At 37.5% G+C, this 20,072-nt stretch overlaps 1 protein-coding gene across 3 annotated transcripts in view; it reads right to left on the minus strand.

Moving 5' to 3' along the window:
* Nucleotides 1-19,494, minus strand: part of LOC122883259 (microphthalmia-associated transcription factor-like) — a 29,261-nt gene extending 9,767 nt beyond the window's left edge. For 2 of the 3 annotated variants that reach the window (XM_044211657.1, XM_044211656.1), the window contains exons 1-2: nt 18,926-19,494; nt 5,345-5,585 (exon numbers count right to left, since the gene is read on the minus strand). In XM_044211657.1, coding sequence (XP_044067592.1) covers nt 5,345-5,585; nt 18,926-19,029 — 345 coding nt within the window. In that variant the 5' untranslated portion in view covers nt 19,030-19,494. Of the gene's footprint in view, nt 1-5,344; nt 5,586-11,156; nt 11,473-18,925 lie in introns of those variants that run through there. The other variant, XM_044211658.1, reaches the window with a different exon arrangement.
* Between the last annotated feature and the right edge of the window lie 578 nt (nt 19,495-20,072).

Below are 20,072 nucleotides of genomic sequence, written 5' to 3' on the forward strand. Positions count from 1 at the left end.
AAGCTGGAAGCAGTGAATGTTTCGGATTTTGATTTTAAAAATGACTTAAACGATTAACTGATTATTAAAATAGTTATTTTATTCATTTTTTGTCAATCTACTAATCGTTTCAGCTCAGAGTTACTTATCAGCAAAGAGCAATGTAGAAAACATTCAGGTAGTCATTTAGCTGAATAATTAATCAGTCTATCTATCTGGAAAGTATTAAATTTCAGTTATTTTAATCTAAGTCTTTGAAAATTAGTTCTTAAATATTAAAATATGTTGTTGAAAGCCAATTGAAAGTCAAACCTAAACAGACTGAATAAGGGATTTGAAAGGAAGACAGTGTAGTCCCTCATTTGTCCAGGAGTGTTCCATCGTAGAAAAGGTTTCAGTCTTTTCTACGATTTGAAAAGAATTACATTTGAAAAAATAAAGTGTTGTTGAACTTGAACTTCAAGCCTACACTGAATACAAAAAAATCTAATCAAAACAATTACAATATACACAGTATAGTGTTTGAATTTAGTCACATTTTCCAACTGTGTTAAAAATGAAATGTTTTGAATGCTATTTAATTTCTGTTGAAAAAGCTTTATTCCAACAAACAGACACAATGCTATTTTTTCCCCCTTCAGTCAAAGTGGCATCTTTTACAGTCAATTAGCTGCTATTAAAATTTCCCATTAGCTTGTGGGAAAACATACATAAAATAAATAGTTAATAGTTAATCCTGTCCACCTCATCAGTTGGTTCCTGCCATCGTTCCAACACTTTTAGGCGTTCCCACTGACCTTTCTCCAGAAAATATGATCCAGTTTCACCAAAATCAGTGAATAAAGTTATAAAGTTGTGTTTTTGCACAGTAATCAGATGTCTATCTTTTCCCCAACCTAATTCTTGTCTCATTTGTGGTCTGATAAACAGTAAATTCATCAAATTCAGGTTAAAAACAACAACCCATGTGGTCTTTGCAAACAGAAATGATGTACGTGTTTATTTGCATATAGAGCGGGGAAGTGAGATCCGATCACAAGTGGTCACTCGAGACACGTGGCGACGCATTCTAATGCCAGGTATGAACTGACGTACTTGGAGGTTTCCACTTGATTGGATCACCCAAGATGCATATTGATGTCAGGTATAAACAGGGCCAAAGACACTGTACAAAGGATTACTGTAGGATCCCCATACAACTCTCTCTCTCTCTCCCGTTGAAGTATTATTCCTTGCTGGTTTCAGCTTCACAAATGTGAGGATTTGCTGCTTTGCTTTGTCTCATATGATAGTTAACTAAATATCTGCTCTTTCATTCATATTGTACATATTTTGTATTTTTTATAATATTGTTCATATCTTATTGTCATTTTAATATTTTATAATTAATCTTCTTGACTTACAGTACTTTATCTTTCTTTATATTTTCTACTTATTATGTTTATTGTTATGCACCAAAATACCAAATCAGATTCCTTGTATGTGTAAACGTACTTGGCAACAAACCTGATTCTGATGGGTTTTGGACTGTTGTCTAAATAAGTCACCTCAGGTTCTTGTGCATTGCATTCTTCACTATTTTCTGACATTTTTATAGACCAAATGATTAGTTAAGTAGTTGAGAAAATAAGCTGATCAATCGCTTATGAAACTATAAATCATTAGTCGTGTCCCTAAAATCAGTCTCATTTATACGGTAAATAGTAATTTCAAAGATCGTATGTTTACTTAACCAGCTGAAATCAGTTAGTTTTGTCTTGACATTAACTAAAAAGAGCAACAGTGTTTTTTAAGCTTGTTTTTGTCTCCAGAGATTTCCTAAATTATCACACATAATTAGATGATCTCACTGCACTGGGTTCATTGGAGCCCCCTGGGGGCCACAGACCTCAGGGTGTAACAACCCGGCCTTGTCAATACATACTGTAGCTTTTGTTATGATGAAATGGTCCGAGGGTGAAAAAGTATCTGTTTTTAAAGACCTGGGAGAGGGAAAAATGATCCTTTTCATGGTGTGTATACAAAGTGGACAAATCTACACAGAGTGGAGTTCTACAGCGTCTTTGTCACTGTCTATAAAATATGTATAAGGAGTCTAAACGTGGTGTTCATATATAAACATTGGTCTTATATCTATAGAAGTCCTAGATACACTGTGATACATCTCTAAAAACTAATCATTCAGTCTGTCAGATGGTGTAAGAGCCAATGGGCAGAGCGGATGGATTATAGAGTTCTTAGTGCCAGCAGGACTTGAACTTTACTTTACCCAACTTCACTTAATACACTCTTCCAAAATACACTGTTTGGAAATGTGACATCAACTGCTAACTCACAGCATCTGCAACCACAGCAAACAAGACAGCTTGTTGTTTATCAGCTCGTTTTTAACCATCAGCGGCCCAGAGGGCATCAGCAACATGACCCCCAAAGAGTCGGAAACACTCTGCAGAGACACGCACAAAGCGTCCTGCTGTACTAGAGAGGACACTGATTTGTGTTTTTTTGACTTGCGTGCTTTGGGCATTCAACGATGGTCCTACCAGGAAACATTAACAAGAATGCCCCCATTTGCTATGCAGGCTAGAAGAATAGGCCACTTTGGCCCACAGTTAAGCTGCTAACGTGCTCTGTGAAATTTGCAGACAACAACTGTGATGCTAATGTGAGCAGCTACATCAGCGCAACCTGTGATGTTCTCCACCTCTGATGTATTGTCATGCTATTATGCAAAAACTTAGCAAATTACTAACAAAATACAAACCTTGTGATAAATGTTGTGTTAAAATTAGCATAACAGCTTAGAAAATAGGTTCTGACAGTGCGAGTTGCTGTCTTATACACTACTTAATGTACAGCTGTAATAATTAGAAAGGTAATAATAAATTACTTATTAAATACTAATTAAATACTAAATTTATTAAGAAATATTGGCCAATGTAGACAACAATGCACCTAAGGTGATACTGTATGTTTAAATTCATGAAATGATTACACTGCACAATGTACACAAAATAATTTGTACAAACAAATTCTACCAAATATAAAAGTATAATGTCATTTATTAGATTAAAGTTTACAAAATGGGCATTTCTATCAAATGCCTTGTTGCATTAATTCAGAAATCAATTGAAATGAGATATCTGTGTGGCATCTTTGTATACTTTCTTATGCATACTGATCACGAACAATACTGACTGTATAATCCAAAAGAAATGTACGTTTTGTACAGGGTTGAAGTGTACTTTGTTCTTTTCATGGCATCATAAATCCCTTGATCTAGAAATCATTTTTTAACCCTTTTAGGAAGTTATCCTACATAAATTTCAAAGCAGTGTTTTTTTTCTCTTAAATATGCCATGGAATGAAAAAAATGGGGGCTAATTACGAGCATTCTTCACTGAATTAGCGTTGGGTGTGTGGTAAGGCTGTGCTCGCCTTTGTCTTGAGCCCTAAACTGATCCCTTACTTATTCCCCAGAAGGTCAGAGGTCACTTGGTTAATTAAGGGTCCAATCAGTCTTTAGATAAACTCATCTGAGCTTAATGTTTGCACTTTTTGAGGTCCAGCAGCTCTGCCTGGTACCCCTGAGCTTTGTGTGGACTCTGCTAATCTACCCACAGACAGGGGAGCAGGTTAACCCAGCTCAACAGCGCCAAGCTGGAACAGCCTTTTCATTTGAGGACTTCAGTCAATGAAGAATGTCTGTAAGCTCTAGCCAAAGCAGAGAAATTACTCTAACTTGATGTATTGTACACATGGCAAGGGTTCGGGGTGAGGGCGTCCTAAACCTCTCAAAGAGCTGCAGATTATGGAGAGTAAGTAATGTTTATGCTGCATGAGGAGGGCAATGTTTTCAATGGATATACTGTATTTGTCCTACACCGCTGGCCTATGCCACACACATCCAGGGTGATGAAAGTGTGGCTGAGCAAGTAACCATGAAATCTCTGAATGTGTTGGGGATGGATTTAGTTAAACAAAGCTTACTCAATAGCTCACAGTAAATCAGTACTTTATACTATACCTAATGTGAGATTGTACAATTAAAACTTTGATGTGTCCTTTAATTAAAAATCCTCTTTTCCATCAAGGGGTCTAAACAATAATGATCTAAAGTACACACAGCCTGTATAGCAGCTATATTTTCTTTCTAAATGCAATATTTTATAACAACAATGTCTGAGATAACATTACTTTTTTATTACTCCCCATGGAAGCCATTATTAAGTAACTATAGCCTATTTGATGCTGAATAAAAGTCAGATTTTTTTGGCACCCAAGTATTTTAAATATGTCTTGGAAAGTCAAATGCACATCTACAATTATATATTTGTACAAGGTTTCCCTAAAGTGTCACAAAAATCGATGTACTGAAAACCCCCCAAATGGAAATCAATGACAAATCGAAAAGCTTAATTTGTGTCTTTCTTTGAGAAAAGGAAAATCTAAAAAACATACTCAAAAGAATATATAAGTATGCATGTGTCCTCATGACAAACTCCACAAACATTTCCATCACCTTCGCAATGATGTAAAAACCCCATTTTCCAAGTACAAACACACAACTGAGATTGAAGCGACTCACTAGAGTTTTTTTGTCAGGAACACCTAAAAAAAATCCTTATATTCTTTGTATTGTGCAAATTTTTCCAAATCACAATCACACACCAAGTTTTTTATTCCGTTAATCACTGAATTAAAGGAAAATGTTCTAGAAAAAATAGATGTGACCACAAAATAGCAATAACACAGAAAATCAGAATAACATACACATATTCACCGCAACACAACACAGCCAAACACTTCTCTGTCGACATTTGTCAAAGATTACTAGCTCTTTATGAAATCACATGCAGAAGACAAACGGGAAAACTTACCAAACTGCCTTGTTAAAATGTACCCTCAAACACAACGGTCTCTACTTGTACAGAAAATCTTAACAGTCTCCTGTCCCTCGGACTGCCAGGGAATCAAAGCTATGAAAAGATGTGAATCTAGCTGAGCAAATAGGATTAAAGATGGCTAAATCCAAATGGCTGGAAGCACAGCATGCATTAAAGAGGAATTCTCTCGGAAAGATAATCCCCATATACGCATTTTAACACACTTCACTCACTCCCGTGTTTTTTTTACACACAGTCATAGTAAAACCATGATTGCCTGACTGTCCACACACACGAGTCAATAAACTCTATAAATACAGCGCTGCCTGGACCATTCAGACTGCAACAATGACACATTCAACTTCTAATTCCAGAGGTGGAAACTTTATACATATACTGTAATAACTTTGACTAATCATACATGTTGCCATATTCTCTCTTCTTCACTGCCATCACAAGCTAGAACCACAGTTGCTTACCTTGAGCACCTCCGTTGGCACCTGGGCAGCAGGTGGTAAACTGGCTGGGACACTGACATTGATGGCAGGGGTCTGTGCCGCTGTGGTTTGTGGGTACTGGGAGGCCTGTTGCCTCTGCTGCTCCCGCCTCTCCTGCTCCTGAAGCTGCTCCCGCATCAGCTGTTGCCGCAGCAGGATGCGTGATGTCATGGCCGAGGAGCTCAGCGGAGGCTTGGAGGAGCCGTGCTGGTCCGACGGGCCGCTGCCGAGGGGAGAAAGATGCCAGGTGAGTGAGCAGAGACAGTCGGGATGTGAAGATAGCGAGGGAAAGCAAAGGGGGGATTCGAAAGGTGAGGCAAAGAGAGGCGAAATGACAAGATAGTGAGGGTAGAGAGAGGTCAGACGGGGAAGGAGAGGTCAAGCAAACGAGTAAGGGAGGAAAAAGATTAGTAGGAGCGGAGGGCAGAAAAGGTAGAAGATGAAGGGAAGGAAGATGGAATAAAAGGTTAATATGAGGATGACTGAAGGTACAGAGATCAAAAGGAAAATTGTAACTGTGGCGCTGCAAAGATTAGCCGATTAATTGATTAGTTCATTGAAAGAAAATGAATCGGAGGTGTAGAGGGGCACAAGGCACCCTCTACCCCACCCTTCACGCTCTGTGAAGACTGTCTTGGGAATCCAATATCAAGAACTGTTACACAGTAAGAGTAAAGATATAATCAATAGGCGGGACAGTTTTATTAAACAATTCAAGATACAAGAAAAATTAATCGTAATTGTATTTGCATATCCTCGTGCATCTTTGTGTCATTTTGGCCATTATGTGCATTTCTTACACTGTGCACTGTATGTATAGAGTATGCAAGCATAACGTCACACATTGAACAGACAGCTAGCATACCGAGGAGATATTCGCTGAATTTGACAAAAAGACGTGTATTGGATTAGAATTGCATACCCCACCTTTAAATGTAAGGATTTGTTGCTTTTCTTTGTCATTTATGATTGTAAAAGAAATGTCTTTGGGTTTTGGACTGTGGGTCTGACAAAACAAGCAATCTGAAGACGTCACTTTGTGCTCTAGGAAAGCATTTTTCACTATTTTTTAAAAATATTTTTTAGATTAATCTACAAAATAACTGGTGAATGAAAATAATTGTTAGTTGCAGCCATACTTTTTTGCAATTAGTTTTTTTATTTCTACAATAAATATATACTACAAATGAAACCACTTCAGTGTCAAGGCATCAAATAAAATGCAATTTCAAACTGCTGAAGTATCTGATTCTGATGATTCTGGAGAACAAAAAGCTTCCAGCTGCACTCACAAAGCTTTTTACATTAGAGAGAATTAAAAACAACAGAAAGAGGAACAGTTTTCATAAAAGGTTGCTTCAGTTTTCCCACTCTCTTAAATTTAGACGGCTACTCCCCAGACAGAGTCCTGCAGTCCTAAAATAGAGAGTCTCTGCTGAAGCAGAAGTTGTCGGTATGAAGCCTTCATCGAGTGAGTGATCCTTTTGACAAAACTCAGTAAAACGTCTGGCCAATCCAGCTGTGCAGTAATCGCACTAATTAGCCAGTGGAGTCAAACACAGCTTCGGTCTACAGCATATTTAGTGGGTGTTGAGCCCTCAACATACCATAATTCTCCCCCCCAGCACTGCATATAATCTCATTGTCTAATACCACACCCACTGAACCCTGCACAAGAGCAAAAATATGTTAAAATACAACATAAAAGCACATTTTCTCACCATTATCTACAGTCAAAAAAGAAAACACCCAGCACTTGCAGTTTCATTCATTTCTGAAGAAAATGCTGATGCAGATAATCTGATTATTGATCTAGGATAAATCAATTAACAAGTAGATTTAATGGCTGAAGTGCAGTAGAACAAAGACTGTAGATTGTTCTCTGAAAGTGCTGCAGCAGTTTGGGTCTCTCAATCTGACAACTACTTTTTGTCAAGTTCCTTTGTACTTCACCCAATACATCAGAATCAGGTTTAGTGTTCGTATGCATAATTCCTTTGTCTGTGTGACTTGGGGCGATTGTGTTTCCTTTCATCCCGTATGTTTCAAACAAAAGCCACTGGATCTAATGTTAAAACAGCTTTTTTTTTTTGTTCATTTCCACTGCCAGAGCCAAATCCTTTGATTTTTTCCCCTGTCTTTAATCTACTTCACTGTTTGAGTGTTTGAATTCATTTATGTGGCTTCTCGATTCCAGTTAGAATAAACATAAAAAGGGAATTTCTTTTAAAATATAACATTTAAAAAGTATCAACAAATAAAGCATGATGTATTATTATATAATATAAATTAAGTTTCCCAGCAATATATTATGTAGTTTAAATATCCCCACCTTTACTAGCTGCAACATTAAAGCGATGCTTACACATTAATGCATCAATAATTATAATCCAATAATACATTATTCTGAAATAATGAGTAATTTTACTTAAAGGTACCCGTGCAGTTTTTACGAATGGGTCCCCCTTTTGTTTGTATCGTACATTCGCGCAAGCACGCATCCTGTTAACATCCTGTCTTTGGATTGGCATGGACACAAACACTGTACCATTTAAAATATTTAAAAAATTGCTTTGCCCATGTTTTATGAGAAAGGAAATGCATTCAACATGTTTGTTTACTTTTATCGAGGTGGCTAAAAGTGTAGCAAAAATATAAAAATGCAATGTCTCCCTCTTCCATGCACATAAACACACACACACACACACACACACACACACACACACAAATACAAATGTCCCTGTTTCTTCCACATCCTTTCACACTGTGCCGTGCAAATGGGTATTTTATGCAAACAATGCTTTCAAACAAGCTTCAAAACTTCACTCCTTTTAGGTCCTCGGGATGTGATGTTTCTTTTTCACTTTATGTATTCATGGTTTATTTATTTTGACTCTTACTAAAAAACAAAGCTAAAAATACCATTCAGCTTGAAGACTCAAAGACACTTGAGTGTAAAATATCTCTGTACAGGAACTTCATTAACAGCTCTACATCTGCTGCCCCTCAAGTTTAAACCACAAAACACAAGCTCTGACTCTTCTGATAAAACTTCTTCACACCCTTAGAGACAATATGAGCGACAACACATTCTTTGTCACTTCAAACACAACAACAACCCGAAAGTGTAGCAGCGCTTACAGGCAAAAGAGAGGATAAACCTGTTTCTGTCTCCACTTCACGAGAGAAAACACAGACACAAACGTGTTGTCTTTAACCACATGGACCCCAATGTTTCCAATGTTCACATTGAAATTCTTTAGTTATGGCTTCAAAATCAGACAATGCTGATTTCCACAATGCTTGCCAAAATTACATACTGTATATATAACATACAGAATCTGTTTAGTTTTTTTTAAATGCCTCATTGAAGTTATACTGCATTGCATTTAAACTGATTTATAACTGAAAGCATACACATCCAAGAGAGCACTTTTAATAGGTGCACCTTGTCAGACACATTTCCCTTTACATTGACTTTAGAATAATAATAGAATAACTATAAATAATACAATTTTAAAGGGAGCAGATTACAGTGTTGTGAGGCCTAAGAAGACAGAAATCTTGACATTAGCCCAACAGATTTTTAAGGTAAATGCTGATATTTACCAAAATTATAGCCTAACTTTCTGTAATGTCAAATAATGCTTTATCTCGGTGACAAAAGCACAATTTGAACAAATGCTCAGACAACACCATGTAATCTTTTCAATTCACAAAGTTCTGAAGCTATTTAGACTACAAATTTGACTTGGGGACCTTTTTTGAAGAAATTACAGAATAATTTACAGTAATGTAAAGTCTACAGCCATGTTTAGCAGTTATCATGTTTACCATGTTCATTATTTTAGTTTAGTGTGTTAGCATGCTAACATTTGCTAAACATTTGCACTAAATACAAAGTACATCTAGGGATTGTCATTAGCTTTGGAGGTAACTGGTCACAAACCAAAGGTTTGCATTGGCAAATAAAAATTTTGACCTGCTGGTGGTGCACGAGGAAAAGCCGGGAGATTAGTTATTAAGATTCATTGTGTGGTCACCATGGATATCTGTACCATATTTCATCACAATCCATCTAGTAGTTGTCAAGAGATTTCAACTACATGGTAGCGCTAGAGGAAAAGTCAGGGGATCACCAAAGTAAGTGGGCTTTATCCTCTGGGCAGAATGAATGTCTGTACAAAATTTCATGGAAATCCATCTGATAACTATTGAGATATTTCTGTGTGAACGGACAACATTGCCTAGATTTAGATAAAATAACATAATATATTGGCAGATATTAGTTTTTTTTAAACACAAAACACCTAACATAAACAAACTTTCTTGATAAGAGCCCCTTATTAGTTTTTTAAAGAACTGTGACCAAGATATGTACTGAGCGTGATATTTTACAGTTATAATATACAGTAATTTGTCAGCGCTCTCTGGTGGAGAAAATATGTAACGGCGACACTGTTTCTAGATTATGTCAAACAAATCTTTGCTATTTCTATACTGGAATTTCTTGTCACTTATCAGCCGATACATAGATCAATATCAATATATCTGTGATAAGCTAATATCGGCTAATAAAATTAGGCATGCAGATGTATCGGTCAGGCTGTTCTTGACATCATTTTAAAATAAATGTCACAAAGTTTACACCAACCCCATCAAAGGTCTGTAGTTGAAGAGTTTAACTAGACTTGAATAATTACAGGAAATTAACCCCAACATATTTCCAATTAGAGGAGAACAGTTTACAGCTGAGATCTATTGAGAGTTGTAGCACCTAATGATTTTCTTTAATACATTCCTGATTATCAGACTGACTTGTGTGTGTTTGTGTGCGTGCATGAGTGACCAGAAGCCTCTCTACAAAGCAAAGCTCCACTTCCTCTGCTCTCTGTTTCTTCCTTTCAACAGCTTGGTGGCTTTTTGCCAAACAGACCACTGAAACACATAAAAAGCTCTTTTGTCCTTTTTAACGTTTTCACTCTTGTGCGTGTGTGCACACACCTACTCTCATGTTTGTGTGTATCTCAAAGAGAAAAAAAAAAAACTAAAAAAACAATGGCTGCACAGTGTTGAAGAGCCCCACCCACCCAACTCATGATTCCTCTGATTCTGCTCACTACGCTACTCCATCATACTCCATTATTAGTCAAACAGTCAGTCTTTGATTCAGGTTTTAATGACAGACAGACAGCAATCAAATGAAATAAAGTAGCATTGCATCCAGAGAGAAGAGACTAAAATGTTCAGTGCAGCAATCAGAGTCAAAACACTGAGCTGTTAAAGGACAATTAAGTGCAGAACACACACACTGCACCACTAATAATACTGCTGATAATTGACTGGAGCTCTGCCTAATGGACAATAATGGTATAACAACAACCTCATCTAAAAACTAATGGCATAACATAAAGAAAACTTTACTTTTCCTGTTATAAACAAACCCTTTTGTGATTATCTATTCAAAAAGGTGAGTGATATTTTCCAAAATAACAAAAAATATTTATAGGTACTCACTTCTTATTTATAAATCAATAACCAATTGCAATCAAGTCTATGCTTGTCGACAACTTATCATGGTTATTAACCAGAACCAGTTAAAGCCAAAACTATTCAACACAAAACATACTGCACAAGGACAAATCTGCTGAAGCTATGATTGTATATACTTCCCACACATAGCTCTGTGCACACTGTCCTTCATGTGTACATATAGTGTTGTACACCAATAGATTCCAAAATTATGCCTTAAAGCATGCCAACAATATCACAGATGCTGAGGCACCATACTCACAGACGGTCAAATGAGCAGGGTCTGTACACTTGCACTCCTACGGCCTCCATATTTGTTTGTTTTTTCCTGAAGGTGCACCACCCGCCCTTGGAGAGCAATGAAAGTCATGCTGGTGGTGCAGCGCTGAAAGTGTGTCAGAGGGGGGAGGCTCAGGGGCCCGGCCTGGAATCTCCAATCGCCACACAGTCCCAGGCAGAGGACCAGCCCCGTCCAGTGCAACAGCAGAGCACAGGAGAGGGCAAGCGCCCACTGGAAACACACCGTCCATCAACACGCTGCTTTAACACCACACAGATACTGTTTCACTTAGAGACATGTGTCGGCACTGTTTGTAACTGACAACTTTTAGTCGCTGTCGTGGAAAACCATGTATCTCCAAAATGTCAGCTTGTCATGAGCTAAGAAAAACAGCCCTGTTTTTACATTTGTGCCAGTGCATTTTTCAGATAATCCAACTGGTTTTTAAAAGGTTTATTTAGCTTTAAGTCCAGCTCCACTCAAAAATGTGTTTTGCTTATTGTTTGTTTGAGCTTCACTGTGCAGAATGATGTAGGCTAAGTGCAGAGTTTGATACCACAAGGCTGTTACATTTATCAGCTGAAGGGGGAAGTTTCTCTGTGCTCACCTTAAATCTGAATTTAACATGTGCATACAAGCGTGATTTGTGATGTGGAAACCTAAAGCCTGAGAATGGACTTTTCAGTGAAGTTTGGCACATCTTGTGTCTAGTAGAGCTCCAACAATTAATCGATTAATAGAAAATTCATCGTCAATTATTTTGATAATTGAAGCAAAAATGCCAAACATTTGCTGGATCTAGCTTCTCAAAGGTGAGGATTTGATCATTTTCTCTCCTTTTCTATCACTGTTAACCGAATATCTTTGGGTTCTGACTCATGGTCAGACAAAACAAGACATTTGAAGACGTCACCCGGGACTCTGGGAAACTTGGATGGAGATTTTTCATACAGCCGAAACGATCAATCACTAAAAAAAATAATCGTTAAGTTGAAGCCCTCTTGTAGTTAAACTTGATGAAAACGAAACAGATTATTTTATGAGGAAGAAGGAGTAAATATAACTTTGGGAATTTTTAAGTAGGTCATTGAACTTTTTTGTGGAAAAACCATATCAGACATAAATTATTAAAGCAGAGTATTTTTATAATGTCTCAAACCTCAAAATCAATCACATGATTTTCACTGGACAGTGATGTTTAGCTCATTGTAATGTTTAAACTGTTATTTATGAGGATGACATGTTCCCCTGCAGGTAGAGAAAAGGTTTTAGTTTTCGGGGCAAATCAAGTTGTTTTAAATCAGTTTGAATAAACTCAAAAATGCATTTTCAAACTGACAGTAGCATATGTAGCACACTTACTATACACAAGCACACATGCTCACTTTTAGCATAATACATGGTGATATCAAACAAAGTATAAATATACCGCTATCAAAACAACTTAAAACACGCTATGTGGACACTGTTATTGATTCAAATATCTTCAAATCAAGTTTATTTATCTCAGATCTCATATACCCAAGAAACAACCACTGAAATCCATACATAAAACATCATTAAAGTCCTTAACCGTTCTTCCACCAGGGGCTACTCTTTAATCTCTTAGCCCAGTGCACGTTCTCTGACTAATTCTGCCATTGCTTATTGGGAAAAAAGTAGGAATACACAACAACTTATGAATATCACATAGCTATAAAGTGAGCACAGTGTAGGAACAGTGAGAAACGATAAACTAGTGAGATCTCATGTTAGACGGCAGCCACGACACTGCACCGCAAAAACACCGTCCTGCAACTATCTGCTTTTGATGATCCCGTCTCCTTTTGTTTGTCTGTTCCAGACTGCAGGTGCCTCATTCACAGAGTAGAACAGGCCCTCCTGGCAGATTACACGACCGCTCAGCTGGAATACAGCTCAGTGATTATGACTCTACATGACAGTACATTGATCCACTCGGACCCCCCTGCTGATCGCAACACCCCAGTGTGCTGCAGCTGGCATCAACCCAGGAGACAGTTACTAGCAAGCAAATCAGTGATAATGGAAAGCATCTGTATGCAAGTGTTATGTCTAGACCATCAATTACGTAGGCTCTGATTTTTCTTTTAAAAAGAGAGAGAGAGAGGAAAACAACTACCACTAGGTAAATAGTTGAACCGAGTAAACGACTCTGGGTCGAAGCTCTGTATTTACAGTGGCGTGACTAGTTAAATACACAGCTTCTGTACATTATATACTATAGGAGGTTGTGAAAAACACCTGAGCACCACTAAACAAAACGATCCTGCAGCTGACAGGCCAAACCAATATTAAACCTTGTATCTAAAGCCAAAACAATTAGTCTTTAACCAGGACCGAGAGGTACGATCACATCAGACCTGTTTTAGCCTCTTTACATTGGCTCCCTGTTTGTTTTAGGATTGATTTTAAGATCTTATTGATTACTTTTAAGGCTCTTCATGGCCTGGAACCAGATTATTATTATTTATTATTATTATTACATTTGTTTGAAGTGATAATAAATTGAGTATATTTGGGTTTTTGACCATTTGTCGGACAAATCAAGACATTTGAAGACGTTACCTTGGGCTTTAGGAAATTGTGATGCACATTTTTCACAAAATATGCAAATTGTAAGTTGCAGCCATACTTGCATAACACGGTCTTGTGTAATGTAATGTACTGTGCAGTACATATGATATCTAACAGATATGAACATATCTACATTTAGATGTGTTAACCAATTGTATATCTGTACGAAGTGTAAAGGATATAGATACTGTACAGTACAGTACCTCATACTACACCAAAGTGTGTGATACAAACATGGCAGCAAGTTACAATTATTTTCATTTCGGATTAATCTACCGATTATTTTCTCGATTAATAGTGTAAAATGTCAGAAAATAATGAAAAATGGCCATTAAAATTACAAAGGTGACATCTTTAAAGGTCTTGTTTTTTCCCACAAAAGGTCAAAACATATAAATATCTAAATATAGATATGTCCAACCCAGCATAAAATCAATTTGAGGAATTCAAAATTAGGCTAGATGGTTTCCCATCATCCTCTAAGAGAAGTAACTGCATAGCCTGCCCCTCTAGTAAACTAGCTGGAATGGCAATGTCTAGCCTAACAATGCTGCTTGTCCATTAACCACTTTTACTATGTTCTCCAACAAGAACCTCCAAAACAATCACCTTTTCATAAAAGACTGTCAAATAAATGTCTAAAACTTACATATAATTGGTACAAATCCTAACGGGTGTAAATCATATTCCACTGCTAATAAACCGTGCTGCTAGAGATTCATAGCCAGAGCAAAACAGAACAGGGTAAGCTGTTAGAACATCCAAAAGAGATAATCAGGCACATTGCATTCATTGGTATTTTCAGGAAGCCAGGACCGGTTGGAATAACTTGAACTTGCCGGGTCTTATTCCTGTAATTAGGTTCTTTGCCCTATATAATTCCTTTTACTTGCCTTCGGCAGGATGGCCAACTCTAGCTCATGCTCCCTCTCCACCCTCCATCAAAAACCAGACCATCCTAGGACAGTCAGGAGGAGGATTTCATACACTTTCCAACAACATGACTCCATAAGGTTTTCAAGTTCATGTAAAAAAAGATGTTGTGCAAACACAACAAAGCAGATGTTCTTGTAACTCTTAAGGCTGATTTGTTCTCAATTTTCCTTGGAGGTGACAATAACAGACAAGTAACACATTCTAATATTGTAAAGGAAACCATAGCAATGATTCATAGCTGACTCGGTCTTCATTTTTACACACAACAGCCATGAAAAAAAATGTATGTAACAGAGTGTTCATCTGAAAGGGTTTCATAGAGTTGTTGACCACTATCTTTATTTTTCAAATGCTGAACAGTGGAGGACGTGCAAGGTATCTTTTCACACAGAAAGCACTCATTTAGAGCTGAAACAATTAGTCAATTCGTCATTTAAGTAATTTTTCAAGCAAACATTACAGAAATCAACATGAGGATTTGCTGCTTTTCTTCGTCTTATGTGAAAGTAAACTGAGCGTCTGGGATAATTTGTGGGTAATTTTTCACTATTTTCTGACATTTCATAGACCAAACAATTAATAGATGAATCGAGAAATCATTCTGCAGTCTAATCGTTAATTAAAACAATCGTTGCATCAGGCATGTAACTTAATCACTTGTGTCAATAACAGGCCACACAGTAAGATCTGAGGATGAGACCTGCTGTGCAGTAAGTGCAATTTTCAGTGTTGTTGCATTTCCTACTGCTCACCTACAGAGGCTGACAAAGATCACATATTACTATTATTAATACTAAAGAAGCAAAACTAAAAAATCTAAAGTTTCTGAGGATTTTCCAGTGTAGAAATGTAAAGCACACATGTGCTTCAAAAAGCCACAGAAGAGGTTAAGATGCAAGTGATCATGACTACAGAACTAGTCGTTCTGTCTTTTACTCAAGCCACAACACCTGTCTGTGTCATTTAGCTCTTCGGTCCGTCTTAGATCATGGATGAAACTCTTCGGCCTCTCAGGCATCTCTGTCTGGGACTCCCCACAGGAACAAGCTGTTCCCAACGCCAACTTTCATAACCCTCAACCTCAGACTAAGCTTTCTGTCACACGCAGATTGCATTGCCTTTCTTTTAATATATTAAACACTCATTCTTAAATGTAGTTATATTTCATAAACACAATCTTGACACAAGCTTATAGCCAATCTGCAACATACTATAAAAGTACAATAACCATGTATTTGATATTACAGTATGTTCAGTATTGGATTAAGTCTGATACCAAGCCAGTATTTAACCTCAATACTCTCAACAAGGCATATATTTTTAGGCAAAGCTCTGACATCGGTCTTTGTGTTTATACGGAATGATACATTATTACACTTGAAAAGTTTGGCTTGCATGGAATGAAAAAAGTTATTGTAGAAAGACAAGTTTATATTCAGCAAAGTACAAAGTCTCATTTTGATGCTGATAAAAATAACCAGAGATAATATATGGATGTATATGAACATTTTGTCAAAATGTTCCCTGTGCATTAGAAAGCATAACCTAATTTTCTAAGACTTTCAGCCTCAATTTGACTGTTGCATAAATATTTGCAGATGATTTGCATGCCAAGCACGCCTGCAAAAATGATCCCCCAACTCTCAGTTTCAGATATAACACATCCACTCCTAAATTTATACAGCTTATTTACACTGCATAGAAGACTAGTTTCACCGCCTGTCTCACATCTATATTAGGCACAAAAAGTCTGGCACGTCGTCTGCAGCCGTCTGAGCGCTCTGTCAAACTGATACGTAGACAGCAAACAAAATACATAAAAAAATCTGCGAAAGCTAAAATGATATTTCGTCACACTACAGATTTTAAATTTAGAAACAGCAGGGGTTGCCATGGCAAGACATCAGAAAAGTCAATAACTCATAAAAGTAAAAAAAAAGTATAGCTATTTTGCGCAACAATGTCTCACAACACAGTCAGCGTGACTATTATTATGCTGGGTCATCCTCATGTGATGGGAAGAGGAAGTGGGATACCTTCAATCAAAACAACTGTTCAGACAACTTCATATATTCCAGCGGAAATGACATGAAATAATCTGTGATTCTCCAGAACCAGCACTGGTACTTCACTTATACTGAGACTGACTGCTACTCCTGCTCGGCCAGCAACAACACAACACAGTTCAGATTCAGCCCATGCATGTGTAACAGTGTAATGTCATTTCACTAATGAAGAAATTGAAGAAATTAGTTTAAAAAATGCAGAACTGGGTTAAAGGTGAGGACTGTGCAAGATGACAGTTTTTCTCCCTGAACTGGTGTTTTGGCTGAATTTGGAGAAAAGGAGATAAACTACAAATCTGCAAGAGCCCGAGGGGGAAAAAAATAACATGAGTCTACCAAACGTCTGCAATAAGAGCTCTGTCTGAACACAGTGGTGTACTGTCCTCTGTATGTCTCACCCTGACAATGAAGCCATGTATTACTACCGCTAAACAGCATAACAGAGACGTGTAAATGCAAAACACAGATAATCAGACACCATTCTGTTAACAGATGTATTGTCGTCATCATCATCGTCATCAGCAACACAGAGGCAAAGTGGTGAGTTTCACAACTTCCCAGTTATATCACAGCTGAAAAGTGTTTCATAATGTATTAAAAATCACCCAGGGAGTCATGATGGTTTGTCATAACTAAAAATAAAACTGGTTATATTTTGTAAGTCAGAGACCAAAATATTCTGTTACTTGTCTATATTTTGCACGCATTTTGTAACTAAAGTCAAACTGCATCCATTAAGTTTTGAGATTATTACAGGTCGCTGTGTATGAGTTCATACTCTCTTTGCCTTAAAGGAATAGTCCGAACATTTTGGGAAATACTTTCATTCGCATTGAGTTAGCTGAGAAAATTGATACTACTCACATATCTGTCCATTGAATATGAAGCGAAGGCCAGAAGCTGGTTAGCTTAGCTTAGCTTTAAGACTGGAAACAGGGAAACAGTTAGCCTGGCTCTGTCCAAAGGTACAAAAAAAACATTGTTTTATCATGCTTGTTTAATTAGTACAAAAACTAAAATGTAAAAATGACAAGTTGTGGTCTGGGAGGTGCTGGAAGGCAGATTTTGTTAGTTTTGTACCGAGCCAGGCTGGCTGTTTCCCCCTGTTTCCAGTCTTTATGCTATACTAAGCTAAGCTAATCGTCTCCTGGCTCCAGCTTCATTCAGACAGATAAGGGAGTCGTATTAATCTTCTCATCAAACTCTCAGCAAGAAAGCAAATAAATATCAATGAATTCCTAAGCTCCCTGGACAGATAATTAGTAATTTGACTGCACTAATAGCATCTGAATATGACATTATAAACAAACAGACATATCAGACAACACGCTCACTGTGCAGTACTTCCAGAAAAAGGGTGAAAGGTCAAATCAGACCACATAGACCTGACTCAACTCAGTGTTGCTTGTTTGGAGAGGCCTCAGTGTGCCAAAGCTGAAAATAGCTTTCTGATAAGTCACAACTGCAGTGTTTGTGTTTATGTCCTGACATGCCAACTTTTAATTTTAGCAACATTTATTCTTTGAACAGATTTTCTCTGTTTACACTACTAGAGCTCTACAGCTTTATACTAGATGATATTAACTGTAAACTTTTTGCAGTGTATTTCGGAAACCCTCCACTACAAGAAGCATATGTATCAATTCGGCTGTAGATGGATTATAGGTATTTGACCACAACTTCCTTAACTAAGACAGTAACAATATTATTTGACAAATCAAACCAGTCATTGCTATCCTGTAGATTGTATTATTATCTATGCAGAGATATGTATCAATCTCTCTTTTAGGAGAATTCATATAAAAACAAACCCACCCATCAGCTTCAACCATCAACACATAAGTATAGCTGAGCAGCATCTCGTCAAACTGACCTGTCTGCGCCTCTACAAGCTAATATTTGAAGTTGATGTTGACAAGACAACACCCAAGTGTTGCATAACTTCATGCCAGCAGGATAACCATAAGGAGTAAGAGGCAAGTTTAATCCCAGTCCAGAGCTCAGCGCCGAGGACCAGCTCCAGCAAGATCAGTGGAGAAACCTCATACATGCACGGACTCTGGACATCACTCAGAAAGTCTACACCCTAATTATCACCTAAACACCAAAACCGCTGCAGCGTGGGAAATAACTGTCCTCAGCTATAGAACTGACCTGTTTTTCAAGGGTTGACTCTTCAATTCGTAATACGTTTTAGGTTCCTCTTGAAACTCCTCTCCAACCTCGAAGTCGGGAACTATTCCCGATTCGGACTGCATACTAGCAACTTTTGGAAACGTTAAATGCTTAAAAGACAGACGGACGATATTTGTGCCGCCGTACTTCGCTCAGTACCAACCGCTGTCAACGCAAGCCGCCTCTGTCCAGGACCCAGAGCTCTGTAGTCCTCCACAGCAGCGAGCACAGCGCTGCTAACGGGCTGCACGCGACGAAGGAACTACAGCTACCAAGATGCACCTCGGCTGTCAATGTCAACGTGGTTTTCATTGGCTGCAACATCCGAGGGGATTTTACACAGCCTTATTTGCTCGCACAGTTAATACTCAAGTGCCATAAAGTTTCATTTCCTTCAGTAATAATGATTAATCAGTGTGAACAGCTGTTTATCGTTCCAATTTATTTTATTGATTAAGTGTAAACGCTGAGTTACAAAAAGGCTAAAAATCTGCGACCTGCAGTATTCTAATTAGGCTATCTTTAGAGGCAATAACCTCACATCACGCCTGACTGTAGCACAATATATATATATATATATATATATATATATATATATATATATATATATATATATATATAATGTATATCATGCTGAAAACTTACTCTGAATTATGCTGAATTATCCTCTACCATTTCATTGTGCAATTTAACAAAAACGCAGGCTACGTGGCTCTGATAGAAGCAGTTTCAGTTTGGGAAAGCACAGTTATGTTTGCATGAGAGGACAAAATCAATAAATAGTCAGTTATTATAATTATTATGCTCTGGGGATCAAACTGTATAGTGTGACCTTGAAAAACCCCGCTATATGCAGAAGTATGAATCAGCCTCTGCTGATGTAATCTTCAATCATTAAAATGATTTCCATTAGGATATGTTGCATCTCTGTTAAGGATTTGACTTAATCATTTGGCAAGTCGCTTCACCACTGCATCTACTATGTGATTCAAAAAAATATAATGTCCACTTTTGCACCAAAATCAATCGCAAACCTGTGCAGCACTCACATTGTTAATCATAGCCTAAATCTTGCATTTCTTCTATCGTCTCAGTCAGTTCAATCTGTAATTTGTGAAATCATGCA

This window comes from Siniperca chuatsi, linkage group LG10 (assembly GCF_020085105.1).
Source record: "Siniperca chuatsi isolate FFG_IHB_CAS linkage group LG10, ASM2008510v1, whole genome shotgun sequence".
Classification (NCBI taxonomy): Eukaryota; Metazoa; Chordata; class Actinopteri; order Centrarchiformes; family Sinipercidae; genus Siniperca; species Siniperca chuatsi.